General features: G+C 38.5%; 1 protein-coding gene across 3 annotated transcripts in view; it reads right to left on the bottom strand.

The window, feature by feature from the left end:
- Nucleotides 1-21,117, bottom strand: part of chd1 (chromodomain helicase DNA binding protein 1) — a 52,900-nt gene that overhangs the window by 8,908 nt on the left and 22,875 nt on the right. For all 3 annotated transcript variants that reach the window (XM_062031481.1, XM_062031482.1, XM_062031483.1), the window contains exons 13-31: nt 20,227-20,417; nt 18,358-18,546; nt 16,090-16,252; nt 15,214-15,366; nt 14,768-14,839; nt 14,533-14,682; nt 11,845-11,993; nt 9,989-10,085; nt 9,812-9,907; nt 6,880-7,056; nt 6,635-6,798; nt 6,515-6,556; nt 6,288-6,421; nt 6,017-6,155; nt 4,272-4,422; nt 3,907-4,029; nt 1,072-1,215; nt 693-989; nt 487-621 (exon numbers count right to left, since the gene is read on the bottom strand). In XM_062031481.1, coding sequence (XP_061887465.1) covers nt 487-621; nt 693-989; nt 1,072-1,215; nt 3,907-4,029; nt 4,272-4,422; nt 6,017-6,155; nt 6,288-6,421; nt 6,515-6,556; nt 6,635-6,798; nt 6,880-7,056; nt 9,812-9,907; nt 9,989-10,085; nt 11,845-11,993; nt 14,533-14,682; nt 14,768-14,839; nt 15,214-15,366; nt 16,090-16,252; nt 18,358-18,546; nt 20,227-20,417 — 2,766 coding nt within the window. The remainder of the gene's footprint in view (nt 1-486; nt 622-692; nt 990-1,071; nt 1,216-3,906; nt 4,030-4,271; nt 4,423-6,016; nt 6,156-6,287; nt 6,422-6,514; nt 6,557-6,634; nt 6,799-6,879; nt 7,057-9,811; nt 9,908-9,988; nt 10,086-11,844; nt 11,994-14,532; nt 14,683-14,767; nt 14,840-15,213; nt 15,367-16,089; nt 16,253-18,357; nt 18,547-20,226; nt 20,418-21,117) is intronic.

Below are 21,117 nucleotides of genomic sequence, written 5' to 3'. Positions count from 1 at the left end.
CTGCCAAACAATGACAAACAGTACAATTGAAGTCAAAGACCACTTCTGTTAAGAACAAAGTTCCCTTGTGCAGGTAAGCAATGTCCACCTCATACAAAAAAATCCATATATTAATACAATTACATAAGGTAACTTTTACGCCGATAATAACGTCAACATGTGCATTTGTGACTGTACAGTTTCAAGAACATGAGCATCTCCAGGTGGAAGAGTCTTTCTTATCTTTTTGTACCATTTGGAAATATTCTATGTCCACATCAGTGTGTTGATGTGGACATAGACAAAAAAAAATAAATATGTGTTTGCGTAGACATGGACTAAAGTGGATTACAGAAATATGTTTTGATGTGGTCATAGAATAAAATGTGTTGGTGTAGACATGGACTAAGATGGAATAAATGAAACATGTGTTGTGTGGACATGGACTAAAATGGAGTAAATGCCGCTGCACTGCGATTGGCAGCAAGCTGGGATGTTTGAACGCACCACGCTAAAGGTTTTTTGGTCTAGTTCTTCAGACTCCTCCAGGCCTTGAATGTTCTCTCCGCCTGCTGATATGTGGACTGGCACATCAGATGCTTTCTTTATCCGTTCTCTGAGCTCAGCTTTGTTCTCACTCAGCTGAAAAAAGGAAAAATGGTTGAAGTGTTGTCATGTCATTTCATTCAATGTATTCTTGAAAGTGGGCTCACATTTTCCACAGCGTCCTCTTGCTTAATAACCGCTTCCAAAGGGTTCTCTTTTAGCTCCTTTGTGTCTTTTCCATCCCAACTTTCTTCCTTTTTGCATTCTTTTGTTTCTTTTAGCACCTCTCTCTCACCAGATGAAGAGCCTTCTTCTTGCTGAGCCTCCTCCTCCTCTTCTTCATCTTCCTCCTCTTCTTCATCCTCGTCATCTTCTTCTTCATGTGCCTCGTTGTCTTCCTTCACTGTTATCCTGTCTGCTCTGCTTCTTCTGCTTGGAGCCTTAACTGGCGCTACATCCTGGAACTGTGAGCACATGTTCTAAATCAACTTAAACTATTTTAGATGCTACAATCAGTACAACATACAATATATGTTTACAATGTACCTTTTCCTCCTCTATTTCGTCCTCATCATCCGACCTCTTGTCTGATGGAGGATCTGAGGATGCACTCTTTATTATCTCATCTATCGGAGTTGGCTTCAAAGTTTTGCTCTTTTTGCTTCTTGGCTTCCTCTTTCGAGAATTTGCCTGCACAAAGACAGCATATTTAGTCCAAAAGCATATGTTGTCAGAAAGCGAGAAAGATTGTGCTGGAGGTAGGGCCGAACAATTAAACACGTTTTAATTATATTTTCAACTTTGGCTTATGACGATCATAAAAATATTCGAATCGTAAAAAAAACAGATTAATTCATAAAAAAAAATTAAATAAATTAATTGCACAATGCAATTCCTGAGCTTGAAGGGTGAAACGGATTAAGAGCGAAATAGTAAAAAAAGACCACGTTTACTATACCATCAGAATGAGAATCAGTTTTATTGGTTAAGTATGTTTAACACGCAAGAAATTTGACTTTGACTGTGCTCTCTGTTCAATGTAAATAATTAAAAAAATATAAACAAGTACTTAAATAACTAATATGTGCAATACTAATAAATAGTACAGTGGTACATAGAGCAAAAGCAAAAGATGATGACGTGCGAATGATTTAGTACAGTGACAGATTTGTTCCAGAGTTATTTCACAGCTTTCATCAGAGTGATAGCCTTAGGGAAGAAACTGTTGTTATGACAAGTTGTTTTGGCATACAGTGATTTGTAACATAACATGGTTACTATGTTTTCTTGGACACAGCGCTAGTATGCCTAATGAATAATCAATACACTCAACCAAAAAATTAAGGCCATTTGATTTCCGCGTTAACATAACCGGACGAAATCAAAAAATTGGCCAATAAAATTAAATCGGCTATTGAACGCAGAATATCACGGAAATTAACATAAATGTGACTGAAATGCTGTCATTGTGAGAAGAAGGAACATTTGTTTGGGAAAATAATGTGTTCGGACCCTTCATTAATCCTTGAAACACTCACGCGCCCCGGCTGAAGTAAACAACGTTGAAACGGCCACGTGAAACGGCCACGTGAAACGGCCACGTGAAACAGCGATTAAACTACGAAGCTAAAGCTAGTAAGAACAATCCAAACACCCACAACATATCTCATCTGCTCGTGTTGTTGTGTACTAACAAGACAGCAGTCGCAACTCGAGAGGATCTCTTTCTCTCTTTTTAGCAGCCTCAGGTTGTCTATATACTGTACGTCAAGCTCGAGACAGCAGCATACCCCCCCCCCCTTCACAATAACAGCACTTTGGGTCTGACTGCACTAACAAAATAAGGATTTCAAAAAACTACATTACACAAGCATAATAATTATAAGGCGCACCTTCAATGAATGGCCTATTTTAAAACTTTGTTCATATATAAGGCGAACCGCATTATAAGGCGCATAGAATAGACGCTACAGTAGAGGCTGGGGTTACGTTGTGCATCCATTAGATGGAGCTGCGCTAAAGGGAATGTCAACAAAACAAATAGTGATTGTACTGACACTTCTACTTGCTGCTCTCTGTTCAACAACCCACTGTTCGAGTTTGTCCTCCAACTGTAGCCATCTCGCTTTGTTCCCTCTGAAACTCTGTTTGCTCGGGATGGTCTTCTGCTGGCCCCACTATGGACTAGACTCTCACTGTTATGTGGATCCACTAGGGACTGTACTTAGAGGGGGGGGTTACCCACATATGCGGTCCTCTCCAAGGTTTCTCATAGTCATTCACATCGATGTCCCTTGTGTGGGCTCTGTGCCGAGGATGTCCTTGTGGCTTGTGCAGCCCTTTGAGACTTTTGTGATTTAGGGCTATATAAATAAACATTGATTGATTGATTGATTGATTGAAGGTCATCATGTTGCTTCCTCCACTTCCGCACCATTGATTCGTTAATGTTAAATTCTCTCGCTGCTGCTCTATTCCCGTGTTCTACTGCGTGACTGATCGCCTTGAGTTTAAACTCTGCGTCGTAAGCGTGTCTCTTAATAGGAGCCATTTTTGGGTCTTTACATAAAGTTTAGGTCTCGCAACTACGGGACTTCAGTTCCCCCCGTAGAAGAAGAACTTCTTCAACGGTAAACAGCCGCCGACTTCATTTTCCCCCGTAGAAGAAGAAGCGCTTCTTCTTCTACGGTAAGCAGCCGTGGAAGGGGGAAAATGAAGTCGGCGTAGTTACCGTAGTTGCGAGACCTGTTGTGGCTCAATATTGGTCTATATGTAAGGTGCACCGGATTATAAGGCGCACTGTCAGCTTTTGAGGAAATTGGAGGTTTTTAGGTGCGCCTTATAGTGAGGAAAATACGATTCTTCAAGCACTTATTGATACATTTACACAATTATGTATGCTTTGACTTAAAATACTGGTAAAAATTGTCCTAAGACGTATCGCAACAATACCGGTAAATGTGATAATTTAACAAATTTTAAGATTTAAATTCAAAATTTAAATTACATATTTTATTGAATATTATGTAGGACATAAAACAATGCGGTGGTAAAATAAGTATAAAAGTTAAAAAAACGGATTTCTAAAAACTTAAAACAGAAAATAATGATTTTTATTTTTTCATAAGGCATATTTACAAATTCTTTGTTACTTTTTTGTACTTGTTTATTCATTACCAATTTATACACAGTTATCATTATAAATTAAAGTTGAATTTTGGTGCTACAATAGTCATGTTTTCAAATTAATGAATAATCTTGTTATTAATCGGGATTTGAATATCAATCAAAATAACCATGAATATTATTTTTGCCATAATCGTCCAGCCCTAGCTGGAGGTAGCTTGTTGATTTAGATCATAGCAACACAAGAAGACATACCGTCCCTGCTTGTTTCTGAGCTTCTTTTTTGGCAAGATCTTTGCTCAGTAACTTGATGAGGTAGTCTGCTCTGGTCTGGAGCTGCTTGGCCTGTGGTTTCTTGTCAGGGTCATCTGGTAGGAGCTGGAAAAGATCATATTTACAACAGGGCAATGATGACATGGTAAAGGGTCAGTGAGCAGTTTTGGGGTATATGCGCTACAGCAGTTGATACATCGTCCTTTAGGAAAAAAACTAAAAAGGCAGCTGTGTGGTTGTGCAGTTAAGAACCGAGAAATAAAAATTCAAATAGAGTAGCGTAAAGTAGAGTAAAATAAGTAGCGGTAATAAGACATTATGCAATCCTAACATTTACTTGAACTCACCTTGTGTGTAAGATTGAGGTCTGGGTCCATTTTGATCATCTCCCAGCTGCCATAACCGTACTCATAGATGCCAATGAGGAGGCTGGAGTCATCCTCCTTCCCCCACTCAATGTCAAAGTGTGCTGCCTTCGAGTGGCATGGAATCATGTACCTAATCAGACCCAAAACATAAAAATCTCAATCACTGTTCACAGTATCAATATCATTTTAAAAACAAACAACATTTTTTTTTACTGAAGAAGCAGCATAAAGAAACGATGCCATTTTACAAAAAGATTCGCCAACGAAATTGGACGATGTGTACAGACGGGGTATAGCTTCCACCAGTTCATTTAGGCAGGAATGCTCCCCTCTGGCAACGGTAATGAACCTGTTGCAGGTTCACCTAGAGAAACCATGTTACAATGTTTGTTTTGTCTAGATCAGGGATGCCCAAACTTTATGCCTCTAAAGGCCAAAGTGAAAATGTGCCAATGGGCTGTAGGCCAAACAGCGATTTTTAAGCATGCAGCAGCACCCTGTTTCAACAACGAAAATCCTTAGTTGAAGACAGCCCTAAAGATGATTTAAAAAAAAGTGATTTCCTTAAAAACTAAGTTCTCATGGCTCTAATGTGGTGTGAGCAGGGATGTAAAGATACAAACATTTCTCCTACTATAGGTATTATCACCAAAATTATAATGATTATCATAACCATCACAGTATTGTTGAATGCACTCACAAAGTACGTATACTTGTTATTGTTGTGTTTGTTGTCTCTCTGTCTTATGCCCCTTTTGTCCCCGCAATTTCCCCCTCTGTCTTCCTTTTTTTCCACTTTCCATCCTCTCCTAAGGCAACAAGAGAAGCATCCCACACTTCTCTTTTGTAAAGTAAATCTATACAGCCGATATGGGCATTTACTTCAACAATATAATTTGCCCGAGTAGCTGGATAGGACAAAAAAAAAGTACTTTATCACTTATTCCCAAGTCAAAAAAAAAAAAGTATACAAATAAAATTTATATCATCACAATATACTTTTATGGCAGAATAAATACTGTATGTTATGTAATAATATTGACTTGACTTAAGAGTCATTATTTTTTATTTGAGTGTTCAATTATGTTTATCTTCTTCCGTTTAAATTTTTAAAAATTTTCTTTTTTTTTTTTTTTTTAATGATAAAGGAAAAAACATGTGTTGGACGCGTAGTCAGTTTATATGATGCCATGCAAATTCGCTTCCCGTTTCATATTCCTTCAAGTATAGATGGATCTCTCTGGGCTAAGAGAGCACAGCCTGTGCACAATTGAATAGGTTAGTTGCTCCAACAGTAATGTGTTTATACAAGTTTAGGTTGGGAAATGTCATTTCTTAATGGGGAAAGAGTACCTTGTATTCATGCGTGATAGCTAGCATGAATACAAGGTATACAGTGCAACCGGTAGTAAGTTAATTTAAAATGTTATCAATCACTGTTTAACCATAATTTTAATTTAAAATGGTAATACTACCTGTGGGGAGTTTTATTGCGATTTATCAATATACCGTTTATCGTTAGAGAATAGAAAATTGCCAGAGAATAGTGATCAATTCTGAGCAGGAATATCAATACTCTCATTGTTTCTAGTGCTTTGTAACACCTGGAGTGGTTTTAATAAACAAAACATTATAATCTTCATCCAAGAAACTCTTTTTGTTTTTAGATAATGCACATCAATAAATTGAGGTTTTCTATAAGTTCAATGTTCTTTTTTACTAACTTCTTTCTCTCCTCAGCGTCCTCAGGAATGGCTTTGTGAAGCGGAGCAAGCTCTTCCTCATGAGAGATAACGAGCTTGGCGTTGACTTGGACACCAGAGATCCTGAATGTGGGACCTTTTACCTTCCCTCTCCTGCCCCCTAGACCAAAGATGTAAAACTTCAATTAGTGTCCATTCCATAAGCTCCCAGACAATACCTGTGACATGGTATGTATGATATGTGGTATATTTTGTATGTTTGCTTAATCAAAAAAAATATTTCTGAAATTACCAGAATTTCTTTCAGGTCCACAAGGGTTCTCGCGTAGTGTTCTCAAACAGCCGTTGTGGACGGTTTCAGCCAAGCGTTTCAGGTCATGTTCAGACTTATCCACAAGTTCGGCATCACGAGCAATAGCATCCAACCTGAGTCAGAAAATTACATGTCCAAATGTCAGAATTGCATTTTCTGACAAAACAAACAAGCGACAATAGATGATAAAAACAGATTTCGAGTACCTTTCCAGAGGTCCACCAAATTTCTTGTAACTCTTGACAAACCTGTTAAGTATTGGAAAATATGTCAACAGCAATGTGGAAACTTCAATGCAGATATTTCTTGATAGTCGTGATAGTCACCTCCGGATTTCAGCATCACTGAAGCCCTTGATATTTTCACGCGGAATAGTACGAGGCCGGCCACGTTTCTTTGGCCTCTTTCGATCTGAGTGGGAGTCGCTGTCTGACCCGGAGTATCTCCTGCTCCGGCCCTGCCTTCTGCCCGCATTTGCATTAAAGCTTATCTGTCAAATTTACAAAAGGAAATAGAGTATAATAAATATAGAACATTATCAGCCATACTTTCAGGATTACTGCCCGAGTACCTGTTTGGCACAGTTCCTCATGCGTGGCAGCAAGTAGATCTCCTCTAGCTCCTTCTGCCTCTCCTCCTCCTCCATCCTTCTCCTCTGCTCTTCAGGAATGATGTCATCCCAACTTCGATGGCTACGCTCCGAGTCCATTTCTATTTCCTCTTCATCCATCATGGTGAAGTTTGCTACCTGTACAGGTCAGAGGACCACTTAAGTAGAAGTAGCACATTTTCCATATATAGATTGTTCTCGATTGCTGAACTGAATGTTTTTGATCGGGTCTTTGGCAGTAGGGCATGTTAATGACAGCATGAGTCTGCTTCTAAGAGCTTCAAAGCACTACAGCGCAAGCCAAATGTTTGTCAGTGTTGGGGTCCCGACCGGCTCTGCCACTTTGCGTAATCTCATGTATAGGTTCATGTGTAGGGCAGCTGAGTCAGACCACACTATGATTAATGGCCTGACAAATCCTACTTGCAGTTCTGTCAGATTTTCACACAATTTTTGTAACCATTGGCGAACAAGCCTGTATGCTGGACATTAAATATGTGATTAATATTGTGCAGGGTTTTACAATTTCAGATAAAAAATAAAAAAGTTTTTTTTTGGGGGGGGACGGCGTGGCGAAGTTGGTAGAGTGGCTGTGCCAGCAATCGGAGTGTTGCTGGTTACTGGGGTTCAATTCCCACCTTCTACCTTCCTAGTCACGTCCGTTGTGTCCTTGGGCAAGACACTTCACCCTTTGCTTCTGATGGCTGCTGGTTAGCGCCTTGCATGGCAGCTCCCGCCATCAGTGTGTGAATGTGTGTGTGAATGGGTAAATGTGGAAATACTGTCAAAGCGCTTTGAGTACCTTGAAGGTAGAAAAGCGCTATACAAGTATAACCCATTTATCATTTATTTATTCTGCTGCTTGTATTTTTTTAATTTGTTTTATCGTTGTCATATGTTTTTCTTCTGTGATGTGGATACCCCTGGGTCTGAAATAAATGACTATATTAAAGTACAAGTAGAGATGAAAAACAAGTTAACTTTATATGCTTTGTGTTTCATTCTATCCATTAAACCATATCCAATTGTATTAACAATCCGCAAAGTATGTGAAAATACCGTCTAAACATCACAAAATGCCACAAATTCAGTCAGCCATTTTTAATATCCCGTTCAGAATACCTTCGGCTATTTCCGGAGATTAACGTCACTGGAGGAACGCTTCTGCATTCTGACCATAGTATCAGATCAGTCACAGTGGAAATACGCAAAGATTAGAAAGACTTTAAAACCCGCAAACAATACCTAATTTACATCTCGTGACATGCATATTCACCAAATATTAGAAATGTTGTTACATAAGCGCTAATGCAGATGAAGTATTTTTTAGAAGTGATAACCGAGAGCTAACTATACTTTATGCTGCACTGGACTCAAGGAGAGACGTTAATGTAATTATAAAATGAAACTGAAGATAGCAGTAATGCAACATATATGGATGCAAACTGCCATAAAACTGTGAAGAAGAAGCAGCTTATGCAGCACTGCTCATGTCTTGTTTACTGCCGTTCCTGCTACTGCTGCCAAGTGCCACCCACACTGGTTTCAATGTAGCTTAAAATGTGTAGATAATGGGTTTCACTATGTAAAGCGCTTTGAGTCTTTAGAGGAAAAAGCGCTATATAAATATAATTCACTTATTTTTAGGTGCAAAGAATTGTGCAGTGGCATCCCCAGCAAATATTACAAAACAATTTCAGTTGAGTGTCTTTAAAGTGACAATGTAAACATCCAGTGCAAAAATGATATTGTTCACTTCAGTTCACTTTCTGACTAGTGTCACAGGGGAAAAATGTACATCAGTCTGGAATATGCCATTTCTAAGAAAATTAACACATTTTTCATTAAACTTTTCTGATGTTTGACCTCGCTGGCTTCAAATATATTTTCTGGGTGACGATTTATGAGGTGGCAACCTTTCCAGGGTGCTGCCTTCTACCAGAGTGTAGCTGGATAGGCTCCAGCCACCCGCGACATCGAGAGAGACAAGCATTGGAAAATGCATTGAGGAATGATTAAGAAGTTTTTCAGTTAACTCGTATTTCCCGCCATTTACCATTTTTTGGGGTGATTTCCGTACGTGCAGACGACATGACTTTGAAATGCTCAAGACGAAAGTGGTGCGCTTTGCAGAACGCACACTTTCTTACCTCCGCCTAAGAGGTTATGTTTTCGCCAGGGTTTGTTTGTCTGTTTGTTAGCAACATCCCTAAAAAAAGTTGTGGACATATTTTGATGAAATGTTCGAAAACAACAATTCTTCTCATCTACTTCGAAAACACTTCACTCCCGGTATGCAAGGTTCCACGCCCCCACCTTGCCAGTGCCGTGCTGTGCAGGGGATTCTGGGAGACGTAGTTTATTTGCAATCCCGGCCAACGCTAAAGCGCCAGAAAAAGACTACATACCAAGTTTTTGATTGATACCGTCACGGCACTTATTATTGTGAAGCCTTTGAAACCGAAATACCGCGGTATCTACAAAACCGTTACACCCCTAATAAATAATAATTTCCTAACTCACACAAGTGCTACTTATATGCATTTTACATTTTGCACCAAGGCTGTACAATTATCAATCACAATTTATTTGCTTAAAATTAAAGAACAGAATCCTTTTTTTTTTTTGGGTAGAGCAAGGGCAGTAGAGGTATCTTGTTTTGGATGGTGGCTCGCTGAGAGTGCCAGCCAACATGCCAACAATGTTTAAGTGGAACAGCAGCATTTATTTGAGTAAACTAAAATCATTTAGAAATGTGATTATATATTAGTGTAAATCAAGACGGCAATTTTTGTGCAGCTAATTCGTAGGAGAAAATAAGAGCAAAACACAGGCATTGTCAAGCCCTGTAGAGGATACTAGTCAACAGTTATTGAAGAGTCCTCCTATTTACCTTGAACTGAGACAGCAGCTCTTCTCCCACGGTAGAAGGTCCAGGATCATTCTCTCTGGTTTCAGCTCTTTTAAGAATCTCATCAATATCCATTTCCTGTAGACCAAGACAAACCCTTACATGACACTCCACTACTTCCATGATAATACATTTGAGTACAGTTGAGGTGTTCTGTACCTGGGGTTCCTGCTCCTCGCCCTCCAGCTCTTTGAAAAGTTCCTCGGCACCAAATTTCAGGATGGCAGACAACTCTTCCTTGTTAAATGGTGCTGAACTGCATGACATAAAAAGAACATTGGAAAAGTTCACGTGACATTGACGGTGACAACCAATTTTTCTGAAGTTGTCACAAGGCAGTAAATAATAAGGATGCAACACAGTAACATACTGGACCCCAGGATTCTGTTTTTTTTTCTGTGACACATACAGTACATCTTGCCTTTTTAGATGTGTGTGAGCTTGTGTGCCTGTTAAATGTAGTAAAAAGCCCTCCACGCGACAGTGTCAAACACTTTGTGCCTCTCCCCCTCAGTTTTGTAACTAGAGCCGAAGCAAAACAGATTTATGGCCACCACTAGCAGATAAGTTGACAAACCGCAATTTAAAGAAACACTGGCTTCATTCAAATCTGTTGAATGCTTCTCGTGAGAAACAACGTCTCACCACTCAACCACGGCACCTCACGTTGTTGCTTGAGCAAATTCTGCCTGGCCACAATGCTGACACGCAGGTAGAACTTAGTGACTAAACTATTGATCTAGACTAGAAGACTAAATGTATCTTTTGAGTTAATCCGAGGTAAAGATTTTTTATACTTGAATATTTTTAAATCACAGTTTTTGTTAATGTCTCCAATTCAAATTCTCAGATATACCTTTTACTACAAACCTCTACCGAGACGTTTGAGTTTGGCCACAAAATTAACATTTGTCCACAAATTGTGTAAAAAATATATTTTTCTTGAATTGATCATTTAACTTGTTTTGTGCTCGCACACATTGTTATTTTGCACTACTTTAAATTCTAACTGCACTGTCTTTTCATTAAATATAGGCTATTTGAGTTTGAAAATGTCCGCAAATTGGGTTACGGTTTGCCATTAAAGGGTTAATAGTGGATTCCACAGCCAAACCACTGGATATATATGCCGTATTTTTCGGGCTATAAGTCGCAGTTTTTTTCATAGTTTGGCCGGGGGTGCGGCTTATACTCAGGAGTGACTTATGTGTGAAATTATTAACACATTACCGTAAAATATCAAATAATATTATTTAGCTCATTCACGTAAGAGACTAGACGTATAAGATTTCATGGGATTTAGCGATTAGGAGTGACAGATTGTTTGGTAAACTTATAGCATGTTCTATATGTTATAGTTATTTGAATGACTCTTACCATAATATGTTACGTTAACATACCAGGCACGTTCTCAGTTGGTTATTTATGCGTCATATAACATACACTTATTCAGCCGGTTGTTCACTATTCTTTATTTTAAATTGCCTTTCAAATGTCTATTCTTGGTGTTGGGTTTTATCAAATAAATTTCCCCCAAAAATGCGACTTATATATGTTTTTTTTCCCTTCTTTATTATGCATTTTCGGCCGGTGCGACTTATACTCCGGAGCGACTTATAGTTCGAAAAATACGGTACCCCTGGAATCACTGGCATATACGAGTAGTCAAGGAATAGAAAGGTCTTATAGTACTTAGTACACCAGTAGGGGCGGCGTGGCGAAGTTGGTAGAGTGGCCGTGCCAGCAATCGTAGGGTTGCTGGGGTTCAATCCCCACCTTCTACCATCCTAGTCACTTCACCCTTGCTCCTGATGGCTGCTGGTTAGCGCCTTGCATGGCAGCTCCCGCCATCAGTGTGTGAATGTGTGTGTGAATGGGTGAATGTGGAAATACTGTCAAAGCGCTTTGAGTACCTTGAAGGTAGAAAAGCGCTATACAAGTATGACCCATTTATCATTTATTTATTTACCACATGTATCTTTGTACCGCTAGTAAATACAGTATTTGTGGCTTGCCTGGAGGGAGCAGTGCCCGTGTGGAGGACTGTTTTCCCTGTTGTGTCCATCCTCTGAATGACAAGGTGATCCAGCACCATCTTCTTCTTTGCTCGCTCAATGATTTCCTCCTCCACTGAACTCTTTGTCACCAGACGATAGATGTTAACCTAAAAGAACGCAAGCAGAAGAAGTGATAAGAGAGTACACAAGGTGGGGTGATTGAGTGTTTGACTGTGAAAATATAATACAGATGTGAGGACTGGAGGCATTTTTGATGTGTCTATCATCTCTGCTATTCAGCAACAAAGCAACAGGAACAAAATCCTCTCAAATAGTAGTGATCTACTGTAATACAGTAAATACTGCTGGGTAGTGATAGGTAAAGGACACCTTTGTGACTGTATGGCACACTCACTACCTGTATCTACACTGCAATGATAATGTATTAGTGTTTCATAATGGTCCTCTGCAATCAATACATTTGAACTGCAAATTAAATACATTGTTTATTTGTTAAATAAGATCCCCATTAGCTGCTTAGCTATTCTTCCTAGGGTCTGAAATTTCAAAAAAGGTTTGATACATGTACAACATTAGGTAAAAAGCGAATACCCACAAAATCATACATGACAATAACAGCACATTCAAAATAAAACAACCGCTCCACAATAACATACAATAATTATGCGAATGTGGGATTGCACAATAACCATAAAAGTATATTTTTTTACAGAAAAGTTTAACCCCTACCATATTTGCAGCCAATCAAATTAGAAAACAAAAATGGACCAAAAAGAAAATGTTAGTCTTGTGTAAATGTATAAAGCCTAAACCATTTTTCAAAACTTTACTGAACTATTTCCCCAAATTAAAAATTAAAAATTGCAAAAATAAGTAAATAGTTGTTTTTGTTTATTTTTAAATGAACAGTTGCGCAGAAAGGAATATTAAGTTTGCGCAACTCTGGTCAATGAGCCAAATAGTAAAGATTTTACTTTATTTGCCTCTGTAAGATCAAAATGTTACCACACTTCGCAAAAAATTCCGTCTTGTTAGTTTCATTTAGATCGATGGAGACGTAAATCAAACGCGGCACTCCAACGACTTCCTTTAGTACAAAATGTCACTTGTGAGCGGAAAAAAGGGCTTCCTGATAAACACAGTTTGGCACTGCACGATTAAATGACAAAGCAGTTTTATGCCACATATTTTTTTTCTTAAAGGGACACCGATGCGCTTCAGTATCGTTTCATCTATTACAACTGCTGGGTCTTGTGGGTTCAGAAAAAACCCCAACACAAATATTAGTGGAAGTATCATGAGGCTTTAATTTACATATTAGATTTTAGCTTGATTAAAGGCCTACTGAAACCCACTACTACCGACCACGCAGTCTGATAGTTTATATATCAATGATGAAATCTTAACATTGCAACACATGCCAATACGGCCGGGTTAACTTATAAAGTGCAATTTTAAATTTCCCGCTAAACTTCCGGTTGAAAACGTCTATGTATGATGACGTTTGCGCGTGACGTCAATCGTTGAAACGGAAGTATTCGGACATTGTATCCAATACAAAAAGCTCGGTTTTCATAGCAAAATTCCACAGTATTCTGGACATCTGTGTTGGTGAATCTTTTGCAATTTGTTTAATGAACAATGAAAACTGTAAAAAAGAAAGTTTTGGGTGGGATCGGTGTATTATCGGCTGGCTGCAGCAACACAACCAGGAGGACTTTGACTTGGATAGCAGACGCGCTATCCGACGCTAGCCGCCGACCGCATCGATGATAGGGTGAAGTCCTTCGTCGCGCCGTCGATTGCTGGAACGCAGGTGAGCACGGGTGTTGAGCAGATGAGGGCTGGCTGGTGTAGGTGGAGCGCTAATGTTTTTAGCATAGCTCTGTGAGGTCCCGTTGCTAAGTTAGCTTTAATGGCCTCGTTAGCAACAGCATTGTTAAGCTTCGCCAGGCTGGAAAGCATTAACCGTGTAATTACATGTCCATGGTTTAATAGTATTGTTGATTTTCTGTCTATCCTTCCAGTCAGGGGTTTATTTATTTTGTTTGTATCTGCAGTTAAGCCCGATGCTATCACGTTAGCTCCGTAGCTAAAGTGCTTCGCCGATGTATTGTCGTGGAGATAAAAGTCACTGTGAATGTCCATTTCGCGTTCTCGACTCTCATTTTCAAGAGGATATAGTATCCGAGGTGGTTTAAAATACAAATCCGTGATCCATAATAGAAAAAGGAGAGTGTGGAATCCAATGAGCCAGCCTGTACCTAAGTTACGGTCAGAGCGAAAAAAGATACGTCCTGCACTACACTCTAGTCCTTCACTCTCACGTTCCTCATCCTTTCATCCTGGCTCAAATTAACGGGGTAATCGTCGCTTTCTCGGTCCGAATCGCTCTCGCTGCTGGTGTAAACAATGTGGAAATGTGAGGAGCCTTTCAACCCGTGACGTCACGCTACTTCCGGTACAGGCAAAGCTTTTTTTATCAGCGACCAAAAGTTGCGAACTTTATCGTCGATGTTCTCTACTAAATCCTTTCAGCAAAAATATGGCAATATCGCGAAATGATCAAGTATGACACATAGAATGGATCTGCTATCCCCGTTTAAATAAAAAAAAATCATTTCAGTAGGCCTTTAAGCCTGAATAAAGACAAGCTAACTTAATTCATATACTGTTATTGCTTACTTGTCTCTTTTGTCCAATTCTATGGGCTCTGGCCTGGGCTTGCAGATCATTTTGTGGGTTCCAATCGGAGTCAAAGATGACAACTGTGTCAGCTGAAGCCAGGTTGATACCCAGGCCGCCTGCACGTGTGGATAATAGGAAGCAGAAATCCTGAGGAGACAGGGTGATCACTTCAATTGGCATATTTACTTACAGGACTCTCAAACTGCACTCATTGTATTCACACGACACTTACCTCCGAGCCATCTGCATTAAAATGATCCAAAGCTTGTTTCCTCATTTCACCCTTGATGGAGCCATCTAATCGCTAAATACACAGTATAACATGTTCAACTGATGAATTAGGTTAACTGGAACAATATACAAGTTAATAATTCATACTAATCTACAGTAACTCACAAAAGTGAGTACACTCCTTGCAGCCCCAGACAATGATGTTACGACCATCATGCTTGATTGTCAGGCAAAAAAGGTGTACCGGTATTACAAGATATTTACACAATAATGGCAGGTTGTTGACTGCTATTCTATATGCTATACACAGACTACTTTAAAGTAGATTTCAATGGCTCCTGAGATGATTCAGTGTATTAAAACGGTTGCTGAGATGTGAGGAGTGCACTCACTTGTGGGAGATACCTGCTGTACAATAAAAGTGATAGTAATGATCTATTTAGTCACCTGAAAGAGAAACTGTCGACTTCTCAGGTAATCGGCAAGGATATCCAGCATCCGAACCATCTGGGAAAATATCAAAACTCTGTGGCCTCGCTCTTTTAAACGCACCAGCAACTTGTCCAAAAGAACCAGCTTCCCACTGCTGCGAATGAGATGCTGAAAAAAAGAGCAGAAATTGATGTTATTTTTCCTATTTGTTGTGTCATTAGTACTGGCAAATTTACCAAATCAGAAGAAAGGAATTGCAAGTAAAAGTGTACTTGTATTGCAACAAAAATGTTAACTAATTACTAATAACACAGACTTATTTTCTAAATTTATGGAAAATATTTTTTAGAATTAAAATATATATACATGCATCATCAACAATTATGCAAATTATATGATGACGTCACACTGACCATGTAGATTTTAAGCTGGGGGAAACTTTGAGTAACAACAAATGGATGGAATGATAGATGGACAATATGAGCCCATCAACACGAATGTGCAAGAATGCTGTGATGGCAGCAAAAAAACACCTGACTTATGTTTTCCAACTAGAAGAAAAAGCACTTTAAAGTGCTCAATATTTATTTAAGTAACATTTTCGCTAACAGAGATGAAAGTCCATGTTATTTTGTTTGTTTATTTATTTAGGATAACTAAAAGTTATGTACCTTCCAATTACACTACAATGATAAACAATTTTACAATAATGAGAAATAAAAGTTTATAGCCTGTTAAATGGTTACTTGCATTATTATTGATATATTATCATTACATTAGTATTATCTTGGTTAAAATATGACAATATTACTGTTAAAAGGCAGTAATTTGTGGGACAATATATCGTCCAACAAAAACGTGTCCAACGTCAACAAAAGACAATAAACCAACCTGTAATGCTTCAGCTCTGTTGAGAAATTCGTTGTCCTCGGGAGGTTTGATGAGATAACAGTGGTTACAGCACTTCTTCAACTCCATCATGATGTTTAGGAAACCTGAAGTGCTGCCTTTGGTACCTTTACTCAGAGCCTTGTAGTTTCTGGTCAGGATCCATCTGTGCACACCAGACACATAAGTTACCATCTTTAAAAAAATACACACCTCTTTACTGGAAAAATATATCAGGACAAAATCCTACATTTTCTAAAAAGAAGGTATTCAAATACTTTATATGAAAATAACAAATCAAAAATGCTGTCAGGGATACTTTGATGGAGTTGCATTTAAATGTGATGCGGATAATCAAGTGAGGAGGGACAGTTTTGCTTTAAAGCCGTGCTTCTCAAATATTTTCTGTTACGCCCCCCCTAGGAAAAAGAAAATAGTCCACTCCCCCACTCTACACCGTGACTTCTAATTAGTATAATTCGTCTATAAAATTGTTACAACTGTACCTCTGCATAACATTGTAAGCTTATTGACATTTAAGGAAACAACACACTGGTCTTTCCTTGTCTCGCACCGTGGTTACAGTGAAGCTCAGAGCTACATACGCTTCATCATATTCTGGTACAGCATGATCCTCGAGGTCACAAGTGCCTCCCCTGACATCGCACCGCACTCCCCCAGGGGGACCCGCCCCACTATAAATTGGCAAAAACTGCTCGAAGGTATTGGATAAAGTACAGAGATGCTGCCAAAAAATAGTGTCTTTTTCGATGTTCAGGGACGGTTTTTGCCATGGGCCATTTGGGAGACCGCCCAGGGCGCAATCTATGTGAGGGGGCACGCACACAAAAAAAAAATCCAAACAAAACTCGCGAGATTTATAGGCTATCGCCGCTCATTTCCATTAGTAACCCTTTTTATAGAGAGTACATATTGAACGCACCATTAACGCCCAGACTGCACTGGATGTGTGCATGAGCGAACCACTGCAATTCCCGCCCTGTGAGTTCAATTCAGTTTTTTTCGAACATGCATACAATACGATTACAATTTTAATGCATCACATATTTCCGTTTGTTTCTGGTCTGTTCTCTGCTGCTCCATGCTGATCGCCTGCGAGTGATTTGGAACAGAAAAAGGGCTTACGGCGGCACCCTGCTTTGTGCTTTCACCTCAGAGTCTCCAAAACCGGTAAAAGTCGCTAGTAGCTGTTTACAAAAAAAAGTTGCAAAAAGGATTGGAAAGTCACCAGATTTTGCGACAAAGTTGCCAAGTACACAACATTGGTTCAACAGGCAAATTAAAATAGACCTATATACATACTTGTAATTAATTGGGTTATGTGAAAAATGAAAAAGTCATCAACGTGACTAATACCTACTTGTAATTAATTGGGTTATGTGAAAAATGAAAAAGTCATCAACGTGACTAACATGACTTTGGTTGATTGACGGGCGAACAGGGAAACTTATTCAAATGTACTTGAGATCCTCCATGCTACAGGAGCATCTCTCTGGACTTTCTATAATCAGCCAGCATCAATCATACTGTTGCACAAAATATTTAATATGATGATGTAATTGATGATTTTGCATCAAAAAAGGCTAGAAAAGTCAAGATGTAGATTGCACTTCCCAACTGTTAAAAAATCTGCTACAGTCTGAGCACTAAATTCATATAATGTTAATTATCTGCTGTTTTTCTATGTACAAAACTGGTGTGTTATAAATGGAACAGTTCAGATGTTAAGATGATGCAAAACAAAACTCGTATGTAAAATATGAAATAGTTTACTGCAGGAATCTTTTTTATGCTCCATACAGTAGGTTTTTTTGTTAGCTTTCTTCATGAATTTTTCAAGCCTGGTTATTAGATCCTGTGATGGAAGGATTTGTGCAATTTACATTGGTGTTTATATACTGCATTTCATTTACTTATCTTGTTTTTTCTAGGTTCGTTACCTTTTTGTATTTCAGATTATACAATAAAATAATACAATCTAATATAATACAATATAGTATAATATATTGTTGTGTTGGTGGCGGGGATTACAGGTAAGTCTTTAGGTGTGTGTGTGTGTTTGTATGTGTAAATCTAGCCAGGACCGCCTCTGTTGATGATACCAATACATTCATTTATGGTGGCCTGTCATGAATAAAGTAAGACCACTTTGAATACATTTGGCACTACAGTTAAGCAATTCCCCCGCAATCGCCTCATCAATGTAAATCTTGAAAATGAAGCAGGACAAAGATAGTTCATGTTACTTACTTGTAATACTGTTTCTGGATAGCGCTCATTTCCACTCTGAGGATCTGCTCCACTTTGGCAGGGAGAGATTTCTCCACATCCTTCTTGACTCTGCGTAGAAGAAAAGGTTCTAGTTCTTTGTGCAGACTAGTGTAGCCAGAATCCCGTCCTTTACCATGTTCCTCTTCAAATAACTCCCACGAGTAAAACCTTGAAAAAGCAGAATATTACATCAACTCATTAATGGGGGCATACATTGTTACTCCACACAAATGCACGCTTCAAGAACTCCATTAGGATTGAAGTCTGTCTCATTTCCTTGCAAAATATGAAGTTTCCTGGACAGCAACAAAATGAATACATTACTTCTAAAAGGCAAAAACTACAAATGCTCTGTAGTCTAGTGCCTTTGTCTGTGGTATTTAACCTCTTAAACCCTGCACGTATGACAGATATTTTGCTAAGAAAGACAAAATAAATGATATTTTAGTGTCATTATATTATCCTATACATCATATTTACTACTGAATAAGAGTGAATGGAAATGTTTGCTGAGTGAGTTTTAGTGGTAGAGGAATGATACTTGTATAAGAGTTAACTCGAAAAGGTTGCTAAGTTTTGTAACATTAGTGTTTTGTTTTATGAAATTATTTATGACATTTGCTGCTGATTGCTTGCTTTTTTTAAATAAATGTTTACGTTTAGGTGTTTGTGGTTTGAATAGTCTTGTTTTCCTAAAACTGGTTTGCACTTTGAGCTGACGTTCTTCCGTTTACGTGGATGTGTAAAATGTACTGTATATTTATTAAAATGTCATATAGCAGTTACCAGAGCAGCACAATGTATTTAACGGGCTAAAATGTGTATTTTTGATTGATGATGTAAGCAAAAAAATTATGTGAATTTGTACATATTTATTGAGGAATGGAAGAAAGTAATTTTTGTCAAATCGTTTCTTGCAAAGACTTGAGGATCAACAAGTTTTCATATTTGTCGTAGATATTCAAAGTAATAAACCTGCCAAGTAAATTTTTCAATGGATCATTTCAAACTAAACAGATATGATTTTGGGCTAAAAATCTGACAGCTTAAGTCAAGTTAACTCCCGATGAAAAGTCAAAGCTAAGAATTGTCATGCTGACTGAACTGACTGCATTCGTCAAACATCTGCGCCAAAACAACACAGAAAAGTTGCAAATAAGTTCAAACAGCAGTATGATGCTATTTTTATACTAGAGGTGTAATAGTACATGTATGTGTTAGTACAGCACATCTCCTGAAATTGTGTGAGGGACAGCAAGTGTTTACTCGTTTCAAGTACAAGCGGCCCCTAAAGCCGATGCATTCGATAAGAGAGCGCAGATCCAGCATGACGAGGCGTGGAAACATGCAGAGCACCCCCACGAGCATGCAGTCGAGTCCTCCGTCGTTTGGGGACACTACCTTCCTGGTGAAGTTTGTAAATTAGAGTGTCTTAACATTACTTGTTTTTTTTATTGGCCCGCAAAACTGTAAAACATCAAAATGGCCCCACATCCTTTAATTTTTCCATGTACTGCCCTCGGGAAAAAAGTTTGGACACCTCTGTCGTAATAGAAAAGAAAAGTGGATTAGACAAAAGCAGTGAGCAGCCATTGTTCAGCAAACATTTGCAAATAAAATAATTATTCACTTCAACTGTCACCTCATTGCTTCTTTATGCTTTTAAAGGTTAATCAAATTCAAATAACAATTAAAACAAATTAATTAATGAATTTGACAGAAATGTAAATACAAATATCTGGTCTATGCATAGTTTTTTCAAAAAAATAAAAAAATAAAGACAATTTCGAGTATTAATTTCTAAGTAATTAAGGTATATTAGAGGAAAGTTAAAATAGTACTGCCTACTTTTCTGGCATAATGAAGTGCAGAAGGGACCAGAGCTCTTTGAGAGAGTTCTGCAGTGGGGTTCCTGTGATCAGAAGCCTGTGATTAGACTTGAAGTCAATCATGGTCTTGTAGAGGAGAGAGTCATCATTTTTCAGTCGATGTGCCTCATCCACGCCAATGAAGGCCCAATTAACGTTTCCCAAAAAAGACTGCAACATAGAGAGGAACAGGTTTGTTACACATTCAGTTATACTGGTAATGGCAATTATTTACTGTCCGGGACATGGAAACTTGAGCACAATTACAAGCAACCAACAACAATCTCAGAGAAGTTAGTCAGCATTGTTTATGCAAACTTTGTGAACATTTCAAACAAACCCCAAAAAAATGGAGTCACAGGAAAAAAAAGTGATGATGCAAAGGTCACCCACGTAACATGGCCCCCCTTTTTTCAATAGGCCAGGAAAAAAAACTGCAAAAATTGATAGACCCAAAGACATCATGTAGTGACAAAAAACCCTGAAATGTTAACACTAATATGAACAAAAACACCTTCCTAGTTTTGTCTTTAAATAAATGTGTAAAATTTATTTAGCATTTAATTTTGACTATTTTATTACAAATAACATGATAACGTCACATTCACAAGCCATCCCACCTCCAGAACCCTCCCAGTGCAAGTAGATTGCCGACCTGTGGGAAACGTTGATACTGTATGTTTTACCCAACATGATGAATAATTGTGATTAATAATTGTGATTTCAATATTGGTACAAAAAATGGTGATTATTATTCTGGATATATGGCCTTATGTAGATCTAAACAAGACCAGAATGGATTACAAGAGCATCAGCAAGAAGCACAGTGAGAAAAACATCTCCCCAGTCACATGACAGCAAGTTGAAGGGG

Source organism: Entelurus aequoreus, linkage group LG21, assembly GCF_033978785.1.
Source record: "Entelurus aequoreus isolate RoL-2023_Sb linkage group LG21, RoL_Eaeq_v1.1, whole genome shotgun sequence".
Lineage (NCBI taxonomy): Eukaryota > Metazoa > Chordata > Actinopteri > Syngnathiformes > Syngnathidae > Entelurus > Entelurus aequoreus.
The sequence above is the reverse complement of the archived record's forward strand: the minus strand, read 5'-3'. Positions and strand labels throughout refer to the sequence as shown.